We start from the raw sequence: 15,651 nt of genomic DNA on the forward strand, positions 1-15,651 counted from the left end.
TGAATCGGGTGAATCGGGTAGACTCCGACGTGAGGGGAAACATTTTTGAAGGGGAAGAAGATGCGGAGAAGTCTTATCAGTGCTCGCTCTAACCTGCCTCAAGCACATACACACACCCTGGATACTAAGATAAACCTTTGTTAGTCTAGTAATAAATTCAGTATATGGGAATGAAAAAGCATTTATACCTTGGTATCTTTCAGGGTTTTTGCATATTATAAAACATTTGAATCCGACACCTCATACTCATAGCCCTCAATTGGACGTTAATATGGTGTCCGATAAAGAGGCCCCTGCAACTCCTATCCGAGAGGATTCTCTCAACCACGAAAAATACCAAGTTGGAGACATTATTGAGTCTCAGGATCGCAGTGACGGAAAAGATGTCGCTGCTCAATTTCTGGCACAGCTTGATACCGCAATCACAGCGGAGCCCATTAGTGAATCTGAGGCTCGTCGCGTACTATGGAAAATCGATCTGATAATCATCCCAATGATCATGGTGACTGTTGTTCTGGCTGCTATCGACAAGGTCATTATCTCCAATGCAGCGATTTACGGCATGAAAACAGACACACATTTGACTGGCAATGAGTACTCATGGGTTGGCTCGATCTTCTATTTTGGATACCTTGTATTCGAATACCCCTCTGCGTTGCTCATTCAACGTCTACCAGTAGCTAAGCTCTACGTTGGTATGGTTGCTGGATGGGCAATCATGATGATGTTGACTGCGTCCACTCAGAATTTTGCGGGCCTGGCTACTGTTCGATTTATCATGGGCATGCTGGAAGCCTCAGCATTCCCCATTTCTAGCATTTTGACAGTCATGTGGTGGAAAACAAATGAGCAGCCTCTTCGTGTTGCTTTTTACTTCAATCAACTCTCCTCTGTCTTTGCCGGCTTGGTCAGTTACGGCATCGGTCAAACAAACACGACGATAGCCCCTTGGCGACTGCTATTTCTTGTCCTCGGAGCATTCTCCTTCCTATGGGCTGGATTTCTCTACGTTTTTCTTCCTGATTCACCCGTTCAATGCTGGTATTTTTCAGACCGAGAGAAATTTGTCTGCCTTGAACGCGTCAAGACCAACAATACTGGAATGGAAGACAAAACAATCAAGTGGTATCAAGTTCGCGAATGTCTCCTTGATCCTAAGACTTGGCTGTTATTTCTATTTTCTTTGGCTCAAAACATTCCCAATGGAGGACTAGTCACTTTCTCGTCAATTATCGTCTCTGGTCTTGGGTACTCCAGTCTGATCACCACGGTTCTGGGCATTCCGACAGGTGTACTCGCAACTGTCTGGCAGATTCTGCTAGGAGTTATCACAGCCCATATCCCCAACTCACGCTGTGCAATTATTGCCATCGCAGACCTAGTCCCAATTGTGTGTGCAGTTCTCATGTGGAAACTTCCGAGAGAGAATAAACATGGCTTACTAGCAGCTTACTATGTCTTTTACACATACTGGGGTCCCTATGTGCTCTCAACGTCGCTCCCAATGGCGAATACCAGTGGGCACTCCAAGAAGCTTACGATGAATGCTCTCTTCTTTTTGGCTTATTGTACCGGCAATATTATCGGACCACAGGTCTTCCGATCTAATGATGCCCCATCCTACTCCAATGGCTACGAAGGTCTATTAGCTTGTCTGGTCGTGGCAATGGCATCCATCATTGCTTATGGGTTTCTTTGTCGACAGGAGAATCATCGTCGGGATCGAATGGATGGGCGACATTTGAATGCTGAAACATCAGAGGAAACTCCCTTCTCTGATCTTACTGATAAGGAGAAGAGCTCGTTTAGGTATACATATTAGTTAAGATTTTGGTAACTTGAAGACGGTTCGATTTTAGCAAGCCTTGGAAGTCTTGATATTTCAATGTTTAATCTCTGCAAGATAGTCCTAATCTATATTAATTATATCTCCTGAGGTCATTTTCGTCAATAGTGTCAATTTCAACTTCGAGTATCGTTGAATCTCATCAAGTATTCAAATGTTGATGAATGTAAATGCCAATAACTATACTAATTATATAAGAAGACTGATGCTGCTGCATTTCCACATCATCCATCTCATGCGAGTAATTGATGAGGTCCATATTGGCCTCAGCATCAAGCTGGGCTCTTCGCGCCTCTCTCTCTGCTCCTTATGGGACCCAATCCGGAGGCCTCCATCTATCACTCCACTTAAAATTAGTTCTATTGTCCAATGATACTTGTTGTATGTCACTCAGGAAGGGAAGTGACTTACCTAGGTCTTCTGACTCAAGCAACACCCCTCGTTGACCAGGCTCAATTTCTTGTCGCACCTGTTCCGCTTTTTGAGTGGCTTTCTTTACCGCGACCTTTTTCATCTTGGTTCTTTTGATGGTGGACTCAGTGAAAATCCTGGGATTATTGTCCATGATCTTGCAGGTTATAGTCAGAGTCTCAGAGGTTGTGGCTGGACTCTCTAAGGTTGCGATTGTCGCCTTGTTTTGCATCTGCTGCTTTTTGTAGCTTGCCCTTTAGTTCTTTTCCTAAGGCACGTCCCAGGCGAGCCATTTCTTTTTGGAAGCATCTAATACGCTTGCGAGGGCGTCTGCCTGAACACCTAGGCCAGTCTCAATCACTAGTTAGTTAGTTGGACATTTTAGGTTAGTTATATTGCCTAATAATACTTGCTCTATATCACGTCGGAAGGAGGACAACTAGTGTCCAACCAGCCGAGTAACATATAGTTTGCTGTGCGCCACAGGGTAGAAAGCAGGGAGGGTACTTACTGAAATCATCAGTTTCTTCAGCAAGGATACCTCTTTTCTCAGGCTGAGCCTTTGCGAGTGATATCGGCCTTTCTGACAGCCTTTTGCTGAGCCTTCTGGATTTTCTTGCTTGTAGTCTCCATACTGGTAGCTCCAGTCTGCTGGTTCTTGTTTGGAGTCTGTGGAGACTTGGCTCCATCCTGCAGATTATTCATAGCATCCTTCGGACCCATGGTCTTCTCCTTCTCAGCCTCTGTAAGTTCTCTCTTCTCAGCAGTCCGTTTGTCGCGACTCTTTCCTTTTTTTCTTTTGCTTCGCGTTTTTTCCAGGCTTTAAGGTTTTTTTTCTACCCGGTTTGGTAGGTTTTAAGAGGATTGTATGCCCCGATGCCCTACCCACCCTATATAGGTTAGATTTGTGAGTAATTAGGGAATTCTTTGGGAATTAGTCATACTTGTAGAAAGAACTGCCCAATGTGGTGGGTAGCTATGGTAGTATCTTGGTATTCTGCCATGGTGTGAGACCGTATGACTAGTTTGGTAATTTATAGCTGACTTATATTATGGCTAGAATTGAGGTTTACACACTATATGAATCAGGTATAAGGATACCTATATGGAGTACAAGTAAAGTTTTTATATCATCATAAAGCAACTACTATTACTAGTCAGGTGAGCTAGATGGTCAAAATTTATTATGGGAACATGGGGTTTGGCCGTGTGGTCGCTTTAGATCGGGACAGAAGCCGCATCGGCCGCCCTCCGAGAAGAGGGGTGATAAGACAACCTTGAAGGAAGGTAATAGCGAGATAGCTATTCTACGCATAAAATTACTGTCAAATGAAACATTTTGATATTCCTCCCGGGTTTGATGCAGTCTTTCAGTGAAAATCTGTATCAGTTCCGAACTTCGGACTCTTAGCCCTCAGAACTCGGAAGAGAGCATTTATGAACTCCGCATCAGTGCCTGAGGAAGCTCGAAACGAGTCACCATATGAGCGAAATCATCATGATAAATATGATACCGGCGCCACCCGATAACTCAGCTAAAGAGCATACTTTTTTCTATCACTCGTCACAGATAGGCTAATCTAGAAAACCTTCAATCCTCAAAAATGAACAAAGACACACGCATTCTTATCGTCGGAGGAGGGTGTTTTGGAACCTCGACTGCTTACCACCTTTCTCAACGAGGCTACATCTCTATTCGCGTGCTTGATAGATACCCACCGCCGTCTTGTGAGGCTGCAGCGACCGATATCAGCAAGATCATTCGCAGTGATTATAATGAGCCACTCTATGCGCGACTCGGCATTGAATCAATTGCTGCATGGCGCTCTTGGCCTATGTTCCGTGGCCTTTATCATGTTCCTGGCTGGATCTTAAGTGCCGCCAACCTTTCTATACCATTTGTTGAGGGGTCGATCGACACGTGCAAGAAACTTGGAGTCCAGGGTCTAGAGAGACTTACTCCGGAGCAAATTCGTTCGCGTTTTCCGGTTGTCAAGGGCCTGTTAGACGGCTGGAATGTCAACATTTGGAATCCAACAGCGGGCTGGGCGGCTGCAGGTCAAGCCCTGGAACAAATGGCCAGGGTTGCCCAACAACAGGGTGTGGAATATATTTCCGGAGACAAGGGCTATGCAAGGAAATTGATCTTTGATGAGATTTCCCAGGAATGCAAAGGCGTGATCTGCGCTGATGGAGCGCGTCATGATGCAGATTTGGTCATCATTGCAACTGGCGCATGGACTCCTTCTCTAATCGACTTGCAAGGCCAATTGACAGCGAAAGGTCATGGTGTTGCACATATCCAGCTTACACCAGCTGAGACAAAGCACTATGCTGCGATGCCTATCATGGATAATCTTGAGCTTGGCTATTTCTTTCCTCCCAAAGAAGACGGTGTCTTCAAATTAGCACACAGTCAATTTGTCACCAATCACCAGACTGACAAAAACTCGGCTATCACAACATCAATCCCTCATACTTTTGTGCAAAGCCCGCCAGATGGACTCCCGCTCGAAATTGAGGCTACGATGCGTCGGAATCTGCGCCGTGTCTTCCCTGAACTGGCGGACCGACCTTTTTGCTATACTCGACTATGTTGGGATGCGGACACGGCAGACCGTCATTTTCTTGTTACTCCCCACCCTGGTCACAAGCAACTGTTTTTAGCAACCGGTGGCTCAGCCCATGGATTTAAATTTCTTCCGATTATTGGGAAGTATGTTGTAGATCTTCTAGAAGGGAAGCTTGATGCTGAAACGGTGGAAAAATGGCAATGGCGCGCTGGCCAGAATTTTGAAACGAAGAACCTTGCACATATGGATCCAGAGCTAGAATTAGCTGATCTGACCGGTTGGAAAGATAGACAAGTGCGTGAAGGGAAGCAGTCATCAAAATTGTTATACCTATATGATTAGAGGGTCCGGAATAGATAATGAGTCGCGCTTCATAAATCGATTCATTCATTCATTCATTTCAATCAAGTTAAACTGACTTTCCATCCACCCAGCATAGTCATAGCATATTCCCATGAGAAACGAGCACTCTTCAAAGAATCCTTTCCATTGCGTGGGTGGCCATTCTTAAACCTTTTTCTCTCATCCTGTACCGCCAGGTCTTTCTGCCGCCAAACCATTTGGACTACTTCCAAAGCGGGTGCGACATTCTAGAGGGTGATAAATTAGCGGCCAAACTGGCGTCTCACAGATACGGATAGGATGACTTACTCCGAACCGACGAATGCTTTCAACTTCCTCAAAAATTTTCAACACAGTCACTCGCTCTTCTTCATTTCGAGTACAGCATCCCGCCAAAAAGAGAGGCCATAGAGGCAACGCTGCAGTGCGCATCATATTTGCTTTCTTTGATAAAATGAGTTGCAGGATCTGCTCAACATAGCGATCTTTCTCATCTGGATTGAATGATGGGAGATAAGAATAATCTGGTTGTCCAGACTTTGAGGAGCAAATTTCATGAAGCAGAAGAAGTGCACCAAGGCGGTTTGCCTCGGCTATTGCGGCGCATTCGGTATCGGGACTGATGAATTCTATCGGAGGTTTTTGGTCGATAGTCTCAATACGCTTCTTCAACTGATAAACATCCATGGCTTTTACTATTGAAGAAGCGTCGTCTGGAATACCAGCAAGGTCCGCAACTTCATTTATCAAAAGAAGAAGAGAATGAGTGAATCCCATGTATGTATCGATCGTATCTGGAGAATCCAAGTATTTGCCCGGGATAGTTGAGTCCTGGTAGGAAGGCAAAGAGTTCATTTGAAATGCTGTTCTGGCTAGAACTAGGTGGAACGCAAAATAGCGGCTGAAGAAACACGTTAATTCTTGGCTATGTGCTGAACGTCCCGGTCTTTGTTGGCGGGTCTGGATCAAGTCCTGGAATCCTTTGAGATGTGTAACCCATGATGGTCTGCTATTATCAGAGATCTGAAGAGTGGTAAGTGTTTGAGTTGATTAAACAAAGAAGGAATGTACGTTGAGAGGTAAGTGGCATACATCAAACCAATACAGCATGAGGACTAGTCCTAACATTTCATCTAGCTCCTTATCGGCCCAATAAGATAGTTTCAGAAGTTCCCGAAGGTAGTTCAGCGCCCGATGATGATGCTCCAAAGCGGCAAGCCTGTATTGAGGGTCGGAAAGTCGAAGAGTATTGGCTGCCTGCGCCAATGTCGCGTGGTAAAGTCCCTCCGACTCCAACGCCATGGGGAGGATCAAGTATCGGTAAGGATTATAATGCGCATTATCGACAAGTGTGCAGCTACTGCATATAATCTGCTCAAAGTAAGACAGTAGTGCCGGGTCATAATCTAACCGTCGGCCGCCAGCAGGGATGTTGCTCAATCCAGGCGTCAATGAGCATGCACTGCTTCTATGCAAAGCCGCATGTGTTTCTTCCCCTTCTTCCTGGGTCATGATCCCATCAAAATATATTTGCAGATCCCTCTCCAATGTGTTGAGGAATATCCATCTTCGTTTGCAATGGATAGCTCTTCCATGTCGGCTCTGGCGCGATTCCTCCGAGTCGGCTTCAAGTTCGCATTGAGATACTTTCTCAGGCTGGCCTTTCTCTCGCTTTGACCATACTCCGGCCCTGCCATGACAGATTCCTCGAGCTAGCGATTCCTCGTGCCATGTTAGTCGAACTCCGTACCCACAGGGGCTATTATTTCGGTTACACCGATTGCAAACAGGGTGATGTTCTGCGCACTCACGATTAGAATAAGTTCTAGAATGTAAAGAAGAGGCAACTACCATCGCATTTTATGCGCCTTGCTCGACAAGCCCAGCAGCCTGTACGAACTCTTGATATAACCATGATGAGTTGAATTTTTTGAAGAAAATGGTTGAATCTCAAGAGAAAGATCCGAGGCTGATAAGGAGAAGCAGTATTTGCGGGGAAGATAACATCTCCACTTTCTAAGGTTTTATTGATAGCAACAAAGAGTTATGCCCTGTGTTTGAACACCGAAATTTCAAATTAATCCACATTATTATTTTCATCTAAAAGTAATCCAATCACGACTCGGATGATCTGAGAGGATTCAAAGTTTTACCAAATTTAACCTTCTCTTACGCTGATTACTGGTCATACTATCCCGAGATCCTCCTCATGCTTATCCTTACTATGTCAGCAGGCTAAATGGAGGCGTGGGGATCAAGGAAGGTTGGACTAAACTTGTATCTGAAGCATGAACTAGACGGAGATAACTGGATGATCAAAATTGGTGGGAAAATGGAACTGGAAGTCCAGCCTGCTAACCTTCCCTTCTAGATAACTCTCCAGCTAACCCTCCAGCTTACCCTGTAGTTAACCCCGTATGTACCTACATACAAAGAAGGATGGGTCACCAGCTACCTGAAGCCACTACTAACTTAGCACTTGAGTAGTGATTCTGGAGTAAATCTTAATCCATTAGATATAATTCTAATAAAAGATTAATGTAATCGTGATGATTCTGACAGAGAAATATTTTCTTTTAGATATCTTTATATAGGAAATCTGTTTTTGGTCTAAACTTTTTAGGAACTATCTTTAGATACTTTATCTTTAGTCTTGTTCTCTATAGTAGATCTTGACTACTCTCTTGATCTAGTTTCTAAATTTTAAGCTAAATCTGATTTTCTATGGTGGATTTTGAACTGAGTCTGATTTTCTATGATAGATTTTGAATACTTTCTATATCTATTTTCTGAATTTCAAGCTAGGTCTGATTTTTTAAAGTATATTTTGAATGGTCTCTGTATCTGGTTTTTGAACTTTGATCTAAGTTTGATTTTTCTATAGTAGATTTTGATTGTTCTCTAGAAATAGTTTTGCTATTTTGTGAGCTGATTTTGATTTTTTTTATAACTGCCAGTGATTTTGATTTATCTCTAGAAATAGATTTACAATTTATGAGTTAGTTTTGATTTTTGTATGATTGATTTTGATTAAGCTATAGAAATTACTTTATGATTTTTGAGCTAAGTCTGATTGTGAAACGTCTATTTATCCACATAGCTTCTGGTTCCTGACTTAAATCCAAGTATCTTTAATCAATTTCTAGTAGCTTAGTCTGGTTTTCTATGACCGATTTTGAATTCTCAAGTACTCTCTACCTAGATAGAGGTTCAAATGTTCTGGTTATTGACTTGAATGAGAATGGGGATCCTGGATCGATATTAGGCTAAATCAAATTTCTTTTAACTCATTTTGATATATCATATTGGGAATCCTTCAATGTTAGTTCCCACTGGCACTTCTAATCGTGAAATGTTCAACTACAAGTTATTCCTGGTACTCAGACCGACAATGACCTTCAAATTGAAGTTACTATCCTCATCGCTACATAAATTCAAGTTTGAGATATGGACTACTAGTAGGTAGTACTAGTAATAGTACTAATACATGTCTTTACAGTTCCGCATTCCCATACGTAACCCATCTCGGGCATAATATGGATCCCAATCATTTGAACGGTGTCTCCGTTGGATGCCGAACACTTATTTCATGGTTTCAAAAAGTTCCAAGGTTCACTTCATGATAATCCTGGACTCTGCAGGGCTGAAACGAAAAGGGTTTAGTCTCCGCGGAATTGTTCCCCACAAGGCTTGTAGGGATCGACAATCAGGGTTATGTACATGGGCGATCAATACTATAAACACCCTCAATGCCTGATTTAAGTTACGCTGCAGATCATACATTGAGCCTATTTGGGACAGCATCTCTGATAGAGTGTGATTGATAAGGGTAACTTGGGCATCAGGTGGAGAAAGCTGCACGTTCACGGTTCAATTCCCTTTTGTGCCGTCCCAGCCCGTCAGTTAATATGTCCGACGATTAACACCAACGAGATCAATTCAGCTTGAAACTACTGTGGAAATTACACGGTTGTTCCTGAAAATCTTTTCTTTATATGACCGGATGCATGGTCACGTACACAACATCCCGTTGTCGTATCACTCTAAATGCTGCTTAGTTGGGATCCATCATGACGCGTTCGTTCAAAAATGTTTGAATGGAAAGTTACACCGGCCGAAGAGATCCATAATTCCAGAGTTAGAATGATGCCCAGGTGTAGCTTAAATAACCAGACCCCGAACCTTGGAAATGCACATTCTGAAGTTTGTGCATGAGAGTTTCTCCCATTCCAAATTTACCTCTCTTCCATCTGGAAGCTTTCAACTATGCGGCTCCAGACTTTCGCCGTGGCCTTTGTGAACTTTACAGCCGCTGCAACGGCAAACACAAACCGAGCCAGGTGCAAGGCCTCTATTTTCCAGAAGTACATCGATGCCAATGGGACGCAGGCCAGGGTACAATGGGCGACCCATATCCCTCAGAATGGCTCTTTCAATCCGATGAATTTCCCTTCGGTCTCTGAGTATCCCACAAACCTCCCTGAAGGATGCGGTGTTCAGATCAATGTGAAGTCGGAGGGCAACTCAAGCTACCTTGTTGGCTTGATCATGCCGTATGAATGGAATGGCAGACTGCTGTATGCTTCTATCTCTCTCCTGAATTCTGTGTGTGATGATAGTAACCGTTTTCAATAGTTCCGCTGCTTCTGGAAGAGGCATCAATTGGGTTGACATGGTAAGAATTTCACTCAGTGGAATGCACTTTAAAAAGCATCAAATTGAACTAATTTGCTCAAATTATCTTTAGGGCACTGGAACCAATTATGGATTTGCCACCCTTTCGAGCAACCTGGGCCATGTTGGAATCAATACAGCCGGAACTTGGGCAATTGACAGACCTCAAGCTGTCATTGACTGGGGTTATCGGGCATGGCATGATGCCACAGGGCTGGGAAAGCTGTTTATCGAAGAGTGGTATGGCTCAGCCGCTGAGTATAGCTACTTCTACGGATGTTCAACTGGTGGAAGACAGAGTATGAAGAACATGCAAGAGTATCCTGATGACTATGACGGTATCCTGGCGGGTGCTCCTGCATGGTGGACGACCCATCAACAGCTGTACAACCTCAAGCAAACCACTTACCAGGCGCCCGCCAACTCCTCTCATACAATTCCAGAGAAGGTGTTTGACATTTTGGCCACGGAGGTTCTGAAACAATGTGACCCTCAAGACGGTCTCGTGGATACCATTATCTCCAACCCTAAAGGATGCAACCCCAACACATTGATGTGCAACTCTACCAGCACTGCGGATGAGTGCCTGACCGATGCGCAGCTCAACACACTCTATAAGATCTACAATGACTGGGTCGATGTTAACCAGACTTATGTCTATGGTCACATGTGGCTCGGAAGTGAGGCTTCATGGCTGCTTGGAAACATCGGCTTGGGTGAGGATAGCACCATTGACCAGCAGCTGTGGTACCTCGTGATCTCATGGGTCTTGGTGACAGCTTCAACTGGGAAGACCTCGATTTCAGTACTGTGGAGCTCGCTAACAAACTGAACCCCGGAAACGCCACTGCCGACAAATATGATATTAGTGCTTTCCAGAAACGTGGTGGCAAGTTTCTTCATTACCATGGCCTGTCAGATGCATACGTCTCTGCTGACGCTAGTATATATTAATATGATCAGGCTTCCAGTGTTCTGAAGCTCCAGGGCATTGAAGTGGATGATTTTTACAGAATGTTCTTCCTCATTCCTGGCATGGAGTAAGTTGTCGCTCACAAATATGAAGTCTCCGTTCATTCTAACGATTTTTCACTCTTCTCAAACAGGCACTGTTTCGGTACTCCTGACAATACCGATGCCTTGGTACATTGCTGGTCCCGATCAAGCAGCCACAATCAATACTGCAACCTACAGTGTACCCGGATACAGAGATGCTAAGCACGATATCATTTTGGCCATGATGTCTTGGGTTGAGAATGGAACCGCACCTGACAGTATCATTGCAACCAAGTGGAAGAACGATACCACTGCCACTAATGTCCTTCGTCAGCGCCCGATCTGCCACTATCCATACCAGGCAAAGTATGATGGGAAGGGCGACCCGGATGAGGCTAGTAACTGATCCTGCAAGCTGCTATACTAGTAGTTCGCGAGTACTCAGATGAGCACCTGAGAAGTTAGTCAGTGGCAGAAACTGTTTCCTACCGGTGATTATTTTTCAGACATCAACAGAGATTCAAAGCCTACGAGGGTTGAAAATGGAAAGATATATGACATCTTCCTAGATACCAATTCAGCTTTCGTGCCAGTGAACCTCAAAGGGGGCTTCTTTATGTATTTGCATCCTTTCCAAATCATAACCAATCGCAAAGCAGATACCCACACTTTCCGGTTCATAAAAGCCAGATGCGAAGTTATCCAAAAATGTAGATGATTTTCACTGGCAAAATAAATATCTTCTGTTATTCCCAGAGTCAATCGATTCCAATCCAACCACTCCAAAACGACTCACGCCGTGGGAAAAATAATAATAAAAAATCAAATAAAAAAGGACAGAGAACGTAAAATTGGCAAAAACACTTGAGAGGTCACAATCTCAGCTTCAGCCTCCTCGTCCCTCGCCATCAATCACTCACTGCGGCTTCTCCTTGTCAACACCCAGTAGTCATTGCAAAAGCCCCTGGATGCTACAGTGTCCAGCTCTTTCAATCAGATGTCATTGATGCATTTTAATCCAGCCTATGTGGTTTGATCAGGTGACCTGCAGCCCTGTCAGTTCGGCTTCTCTATCCCTCTCTCCTGCACTCGCCCCGTTCATCTCCCGTCAGTTCCTTTGCCGCCGGCTCCTATCCAACAGGATGAAGCAGAGCCTTCGACCTTTCAGTCTCGTGTTGCGGGCTCCGATTAATTCTATTCATCGCCAAAGCCCCACAGTATTGGCAGCAATCTGTCTCCCACTTTGGATAAAACCCCTTGCTACCCCCATCAGACATCATCATCGGGCGGCGATCGATTCCGCATTAGGAAGACAGCCATCTATGCAGGCAATTTCCCGAGGTCTTCATCACAATTCACATCCGAATATGTCGCAATCGAGAATTTCCTCTGAAAGCCTGGTTTGCGATTGATGCTGGAATGATATGTTCAATATGGAGGCTTTTGAGAGATGTTGCACAGGTCGTTGCTCACAAAAGGACTTCGATTACCCGCGAATTGAAACTACCGCCACTGTTGCTGAGATTAATGGCGCTTCCTGCAACTGGTGCGCTTATATACGCGAGTTTATCACGGCCGACTGGATGCCAGATGATCGAGTGACCATCTCTCTGAGCCCAAGGGACATGTTCAAGTGGGTCACGCCCACAGGCAGGAACATCTTTTATTTTAATATCGATTGCAAATCTCCAACAGGAAAATGGAGAGGAGGATATTCTCTTTTCCTTCATGCATGCACACCAGCTGATGATTACGCCTCAAAATATGTCACAGCGAGGCCAATGAGGACTGATGTTGACAGTGACTCAGCCCGGGCGCAAATTCAGAGCTGGTTTGAAGAATGTAAAGAACACAGTTCCTGCAGCAGTTTACCTCGAGACTCTCCATTACCAACGAGAGTTATAGAAGTCAGCCCACCAGGTCAAGACCGCCCGCGTGTTTTTGAGTCGAATGGCGCGAGGGGAGTCTACGCAACACTTTCCTACGCTCGGGGAAAGAAGGCCTTTCCGAGGCTCACTACGTCCAATTATGCCAAATTTACCAATGGCTTGGATATGGATGCTTTGGCTCCTACTATCCGTGATGCCATTGCAACTGCTCATACATTGTCGATCCCGTACTTGTGGATTGACGCATTCTGCATTCTTCAGGATGTTGAGGAAGACAAGCTCAAGGAAATTTCCAGAATGAATGATATCTACGGCCGTTCAGCCTTGACCATTGTTGCTGCATCCGCAAAGAGCGTCCATGATGGCCTTTTCTACCCTCGTGTACACAATGAGCCCCTTCACACAATACCTGTCCGCTTCGGACCCGACAGCTTCGGTAGCATGTCAGTCAATGAGTTAGACGCAGCAACCTACGATGAATTACTCGAGCCTATATCAAAGAGAGCCTGGACCGTACAGGAACAGGTGATGAGCAATCGCGCTCTCACATTTACCACAAACACCATGATATGGAGATGCAATGAAGGGTCCAAAAACTTTGACAACTCACTCTTTTTTCCACATTACCTCGGCTGTGGCCATAATGAATTTGATGAAAAGTACAGTCTGAACCTCTTCTCACTTCCACTTAGTGAGGATGAAGCCTGCGCAAACAAAGACAAAGCTCTAAGCTGTTGGCTTCGGCTTGTCTCGGCATACTCCTTTGGAACTACGAGTCTCGAAAATGATAAATCGAATGCACTAGCGGGTGTTGCATCTCGACCTTCCTTCTCTCGCGCACCTGGACCTGGATATTACGCTGGCATGTGGCAATATGAGCTTGCGAGACAGCTTACATGGTCGACCTCGCGTTCTCATCGAACCTTGGCTGAGGATGAAACTTTTAACTTTTATAGACCCAAGAACTACCGCGCACCTTCCTGGTCCTGGGCAAGTGTCGAAGGTGGAAAAATTAATTTTGATTTTTATTATGATGAGGAGGATGAAGAGCCTCGCGAGATATTGTGCGACATCTTGGAAGCCACATCCCGAGTTGAATCCGTTTGGAGAAGTCTCATCGGCTCAACTCAGGCTGCAAGGACCCACTAGACTCGCGTGGTTTAATCCACTCACATCCAATGTCTTCATACTTCCAGAGTCTACTTCTTCAGCTTCCATGGTATTGGATACGGGTGACTCAGTCATAACGTTTGAAGAGGCGTTGAAAAAACACACAGATGAAGTTGTGAAAGCACACTCAGATGAGGACATAGCTGAGGATCCCGAGCTGCTTGACGGCACATATTTCCGTAATGTTGAGGGAACATGTGATGAAACGAGACTTCGTGAGCCTGTCTTAGTCTTGTGTGTGGGAATTACTCTGGCAAAGAGACTTGATGACGGTGTGAGTGGATTGCTCCTCGTGAAAAGTGATAAAAGCCATGGTGGTGGTATGTTTGAGAGAATCGGTGTTTTTGAGAGGGGAAAGACTATTGATTTCGAGAATGAACAGAAGGTGGAAGTTTCTATTGTCTGAAATATCAGGACACTCTCAGCATCCGATTTCGAAGGCATGCATCGGAATTAAAAACAAGGATGCGGGAGAAAATGTAATACTAGTACGTCTAAGGTGGAGCCTAGAGCTATTAATGTCGAACTGAGCCTCAGAATTTGACACAGCCCATTTCTTGTCACTATCTTGGGGTGCCGTCCAGTATCAAATTCGTTCCTGCATTGGAAATTCACTGATCTGCTCTTGGGCTAGCATCATTCCCGCTACTGCCACGCCGTCAAATGTAGCTCAGAGGCCTGGCTACACCGGAAAGCAGTAACAAATGAAGGGATATTCAATGAAGCATGTTCCAATGCTTTTCCTGGTATGGGAGAGGTCAAGAGTAACTAGTACCAGCTTCACGATCGTATCACCCTAAATTTCAATGGATTCTTGAACGCGATATTTCACGCATATTCAGAGGTCAGCACCATATGGTCCATACCTACCCAGGTATATTCATATCCTCTGAGGTAGCCACATGTGTTCATATACTTAAGTACTCACTCAGTAGTATCTATACATGACTACTAGTATTGATCTACCCCTCCAGGGCTCTATGTATCTACATAAATACCTACAGGGCTACCTAGAAGGGAATAATACTAGTACTATTCTGTAGTTGGATTGATATGGCGAACTAGCAGCTCTAGGGATAACGTACTATGATGATGTCTACCTAGTAGTGGACCGCTCTCCCTAGGTATGATCTCAGGCAGTAAGTAAAATTACAGAGACCTAAGCATTCAAGAAAGAGGCCTAAATTGGAAACATTGGAAGCGGCATCTTAATCAATGTCGTCAGTATCTATAGAACTACCAGTTGACTAAAGATTCCCTAATTACTCCCAGATCTAACCACGGAACCCTACATAGACCAGTAGTCAAAGCATTGGCCTTACAGCATGATATCAAAAAAAACCAAGATGAAAGAGAAGACAGCAAAGAAAGCTAAGAAAACTGAAAGATCGCGGTGAGAGTTAAGCCTCATTTATGGGAAACTTGCTTTTGAAAATGCGAACGGGTCGATTCAGCGACGAGCCCTTATTCATGAGATTGTCGACGACGACAGCTTTTATCTCAGTGGGCCCAAGGCGTGGTATCAATTGGTTAAAGGATCCTGTTCTACATCCAAAGTCACTGTAAGACACTTAAGAAGTCATCTACATCCATAAACGTGAATCCGAAGCTACATAGTACTATGAAGAAAAAAAAAAGTAAAAAAAAACCACTCATTGATTGGTAGTACATCTTTTTGATACAAACACAGAATGCGGTCTAGATCCATCAAAAACAGCAAGATCTAGTAGTTAGGGGTGACATTCTTTGT

The 15,651-nt window shown here is 44.4% G+C and overlaps 7 protein-coding genes across 7 annotated transcripts; 5 read left to right on the forward strand and 2 right to left on the reverse strand.

The window, feature by feature from the left end:
* Positions 1–271: 271 nt before the first annotated feature.
* On the forward strand, positions 272–1,822 carry N7483_002320 (Major facilitator superfamily domain general substrate transporter; the record flags this gene model as incomplete). Its single annotated transcript, XM_057085757.1, has 1 exon — positions 272–1,822. One exon carries the CDS (start codon positions 272–274, stop codon positions 1,820–1,822), a length of 1,551 nt encoding a protein of 516 aa, XP_056951906.1.
* A 984-nt stretch (positions 1,823–2,806) lies between these two features.
* N7483_002321 (uncharacterized protein) lies at positions 2,807–3,261 on the reverse strand (the record flags this gene model as incomplete). Its single annotated transcript, XM_057085758.1, has 2 exons — positions 2,807–2,998; positions 3,202–3,261. 2 exons carry the CDS (start codon positions 3,259–3,261, stop codon positions 2,807–2,809), a joined length of 252 nt encoding a protein of 83 aa, XP_056951907.1.
* Positions 3,262–3,861: 600 nt separating this feature from the next.
* N7483_002322 (FAD-dependent oxidoreductase) lies at positions 3,862–5,172 on the forward strand (the record flags this gene model as incomplete). The annotated part of the gene is made up of 1 exon (XM_057085759.1): positions 3,862–5,172. The coding sequence occupies one exon, from the start codon at positions 3,862–3,864 to the stop codon at positions 5,170–5,172; it is 1,311 nt and encodes a 436-aa protein (XP_056951908.1).
* A 62-nt stretch (positions 5,173–5,234) lies between these two features.
* N7483_002323 (fungal specific transcription factor domain-containing protein) lies at positions 5,235–6,684 on the reverse strand (the record flags this gene model as incomplete). The annotated part of the gene is made up of 3 exons (XM_057085760.1): positions 5,235–5,420; positions 5,482–6,195; positions 6,265–6,684. 3 exons carry the CDS (start codon positions 6,682–6,684, stop codon positions 5,235–5,237), a joined length of 1,320 nt encoding a protein of 439 aa, XP_056951909.1.
* Positions 6,685–9,438: 2,754 nt separating this feature from the next.
* N7483_002324 (tannase and feruloyl esterase) lies at positions 9,439–11,248 on the forward strand (the record flags this gene model as incomplete). The annotated part of the gene is made up of 6 exons (XM_057085761.1): positions 9,439–9,749; positions 9,808–9,847; positions 9,920–10,593; positions 10,653–10,760; positions 10,818–10,886; positions 11,041–11,248. 6 exons carry the CDS (start codon positions 9,439–9,441, stop codon positions 11,246–11,248), a joined length of 1,410 nt encoding a protein of 469 aa, XP_056951910.1.
* A 1,375-nt stretch (positions 11,249–12,623) lies between these two features.
* On the forward strand, positions 12,624–13,880 carry N7483_002325 (HET domain-containing protein; the record flags this gene model as incomplete). Its single annotated transcript, XM_057085762.1, has 1 exon — positions 12,624–13,880. One exon carries the CDS (start codon positions 12,624–12,626, stop codon positions 13,878–13,880), a length of 1,257 nt encoding a protein of 418 aa, XP_056951911.1.
* Positions 13,881–13,947: 67 nt separating this feature from the next.
* N7483_002326 (uncharacterized protein) lies at positions 13,948–14,307 on the forward strand (the record flags this gene model as incomplete). Its single annotated transcript, XM_057085763.1, has 1 exon — positions 13,948–14,307. One exon carries the CDS (start codon positions 13,948–13,950, stop codon positions 14,305–14,307), a length of 360 nt encoding a protein of 119 aa, XP_056951912.1.
* Between the last annotated feature and the right edge of the window lie 1,344 nt (positions 14,308–15,651).

The sequence above is a fragment of the Penicillium malachiteum genome (genome assembly GCF_028827825.1).
Source record: "Penicillium malachiteum strain IBT 17515 chromosome Unknown utg000001l:1.0-8184562.0:1.0-8186909.0, whole genome shotgun sequence".
In the NCBI taxonomy this organism is placed as follows: domain Eukaryota; kingdom Fungi; phylum Ascomycota; class Eurotiomycetes; order Eurotiales; family Aspergillaceae; genus Penicillium; species Penicillium malachiteum.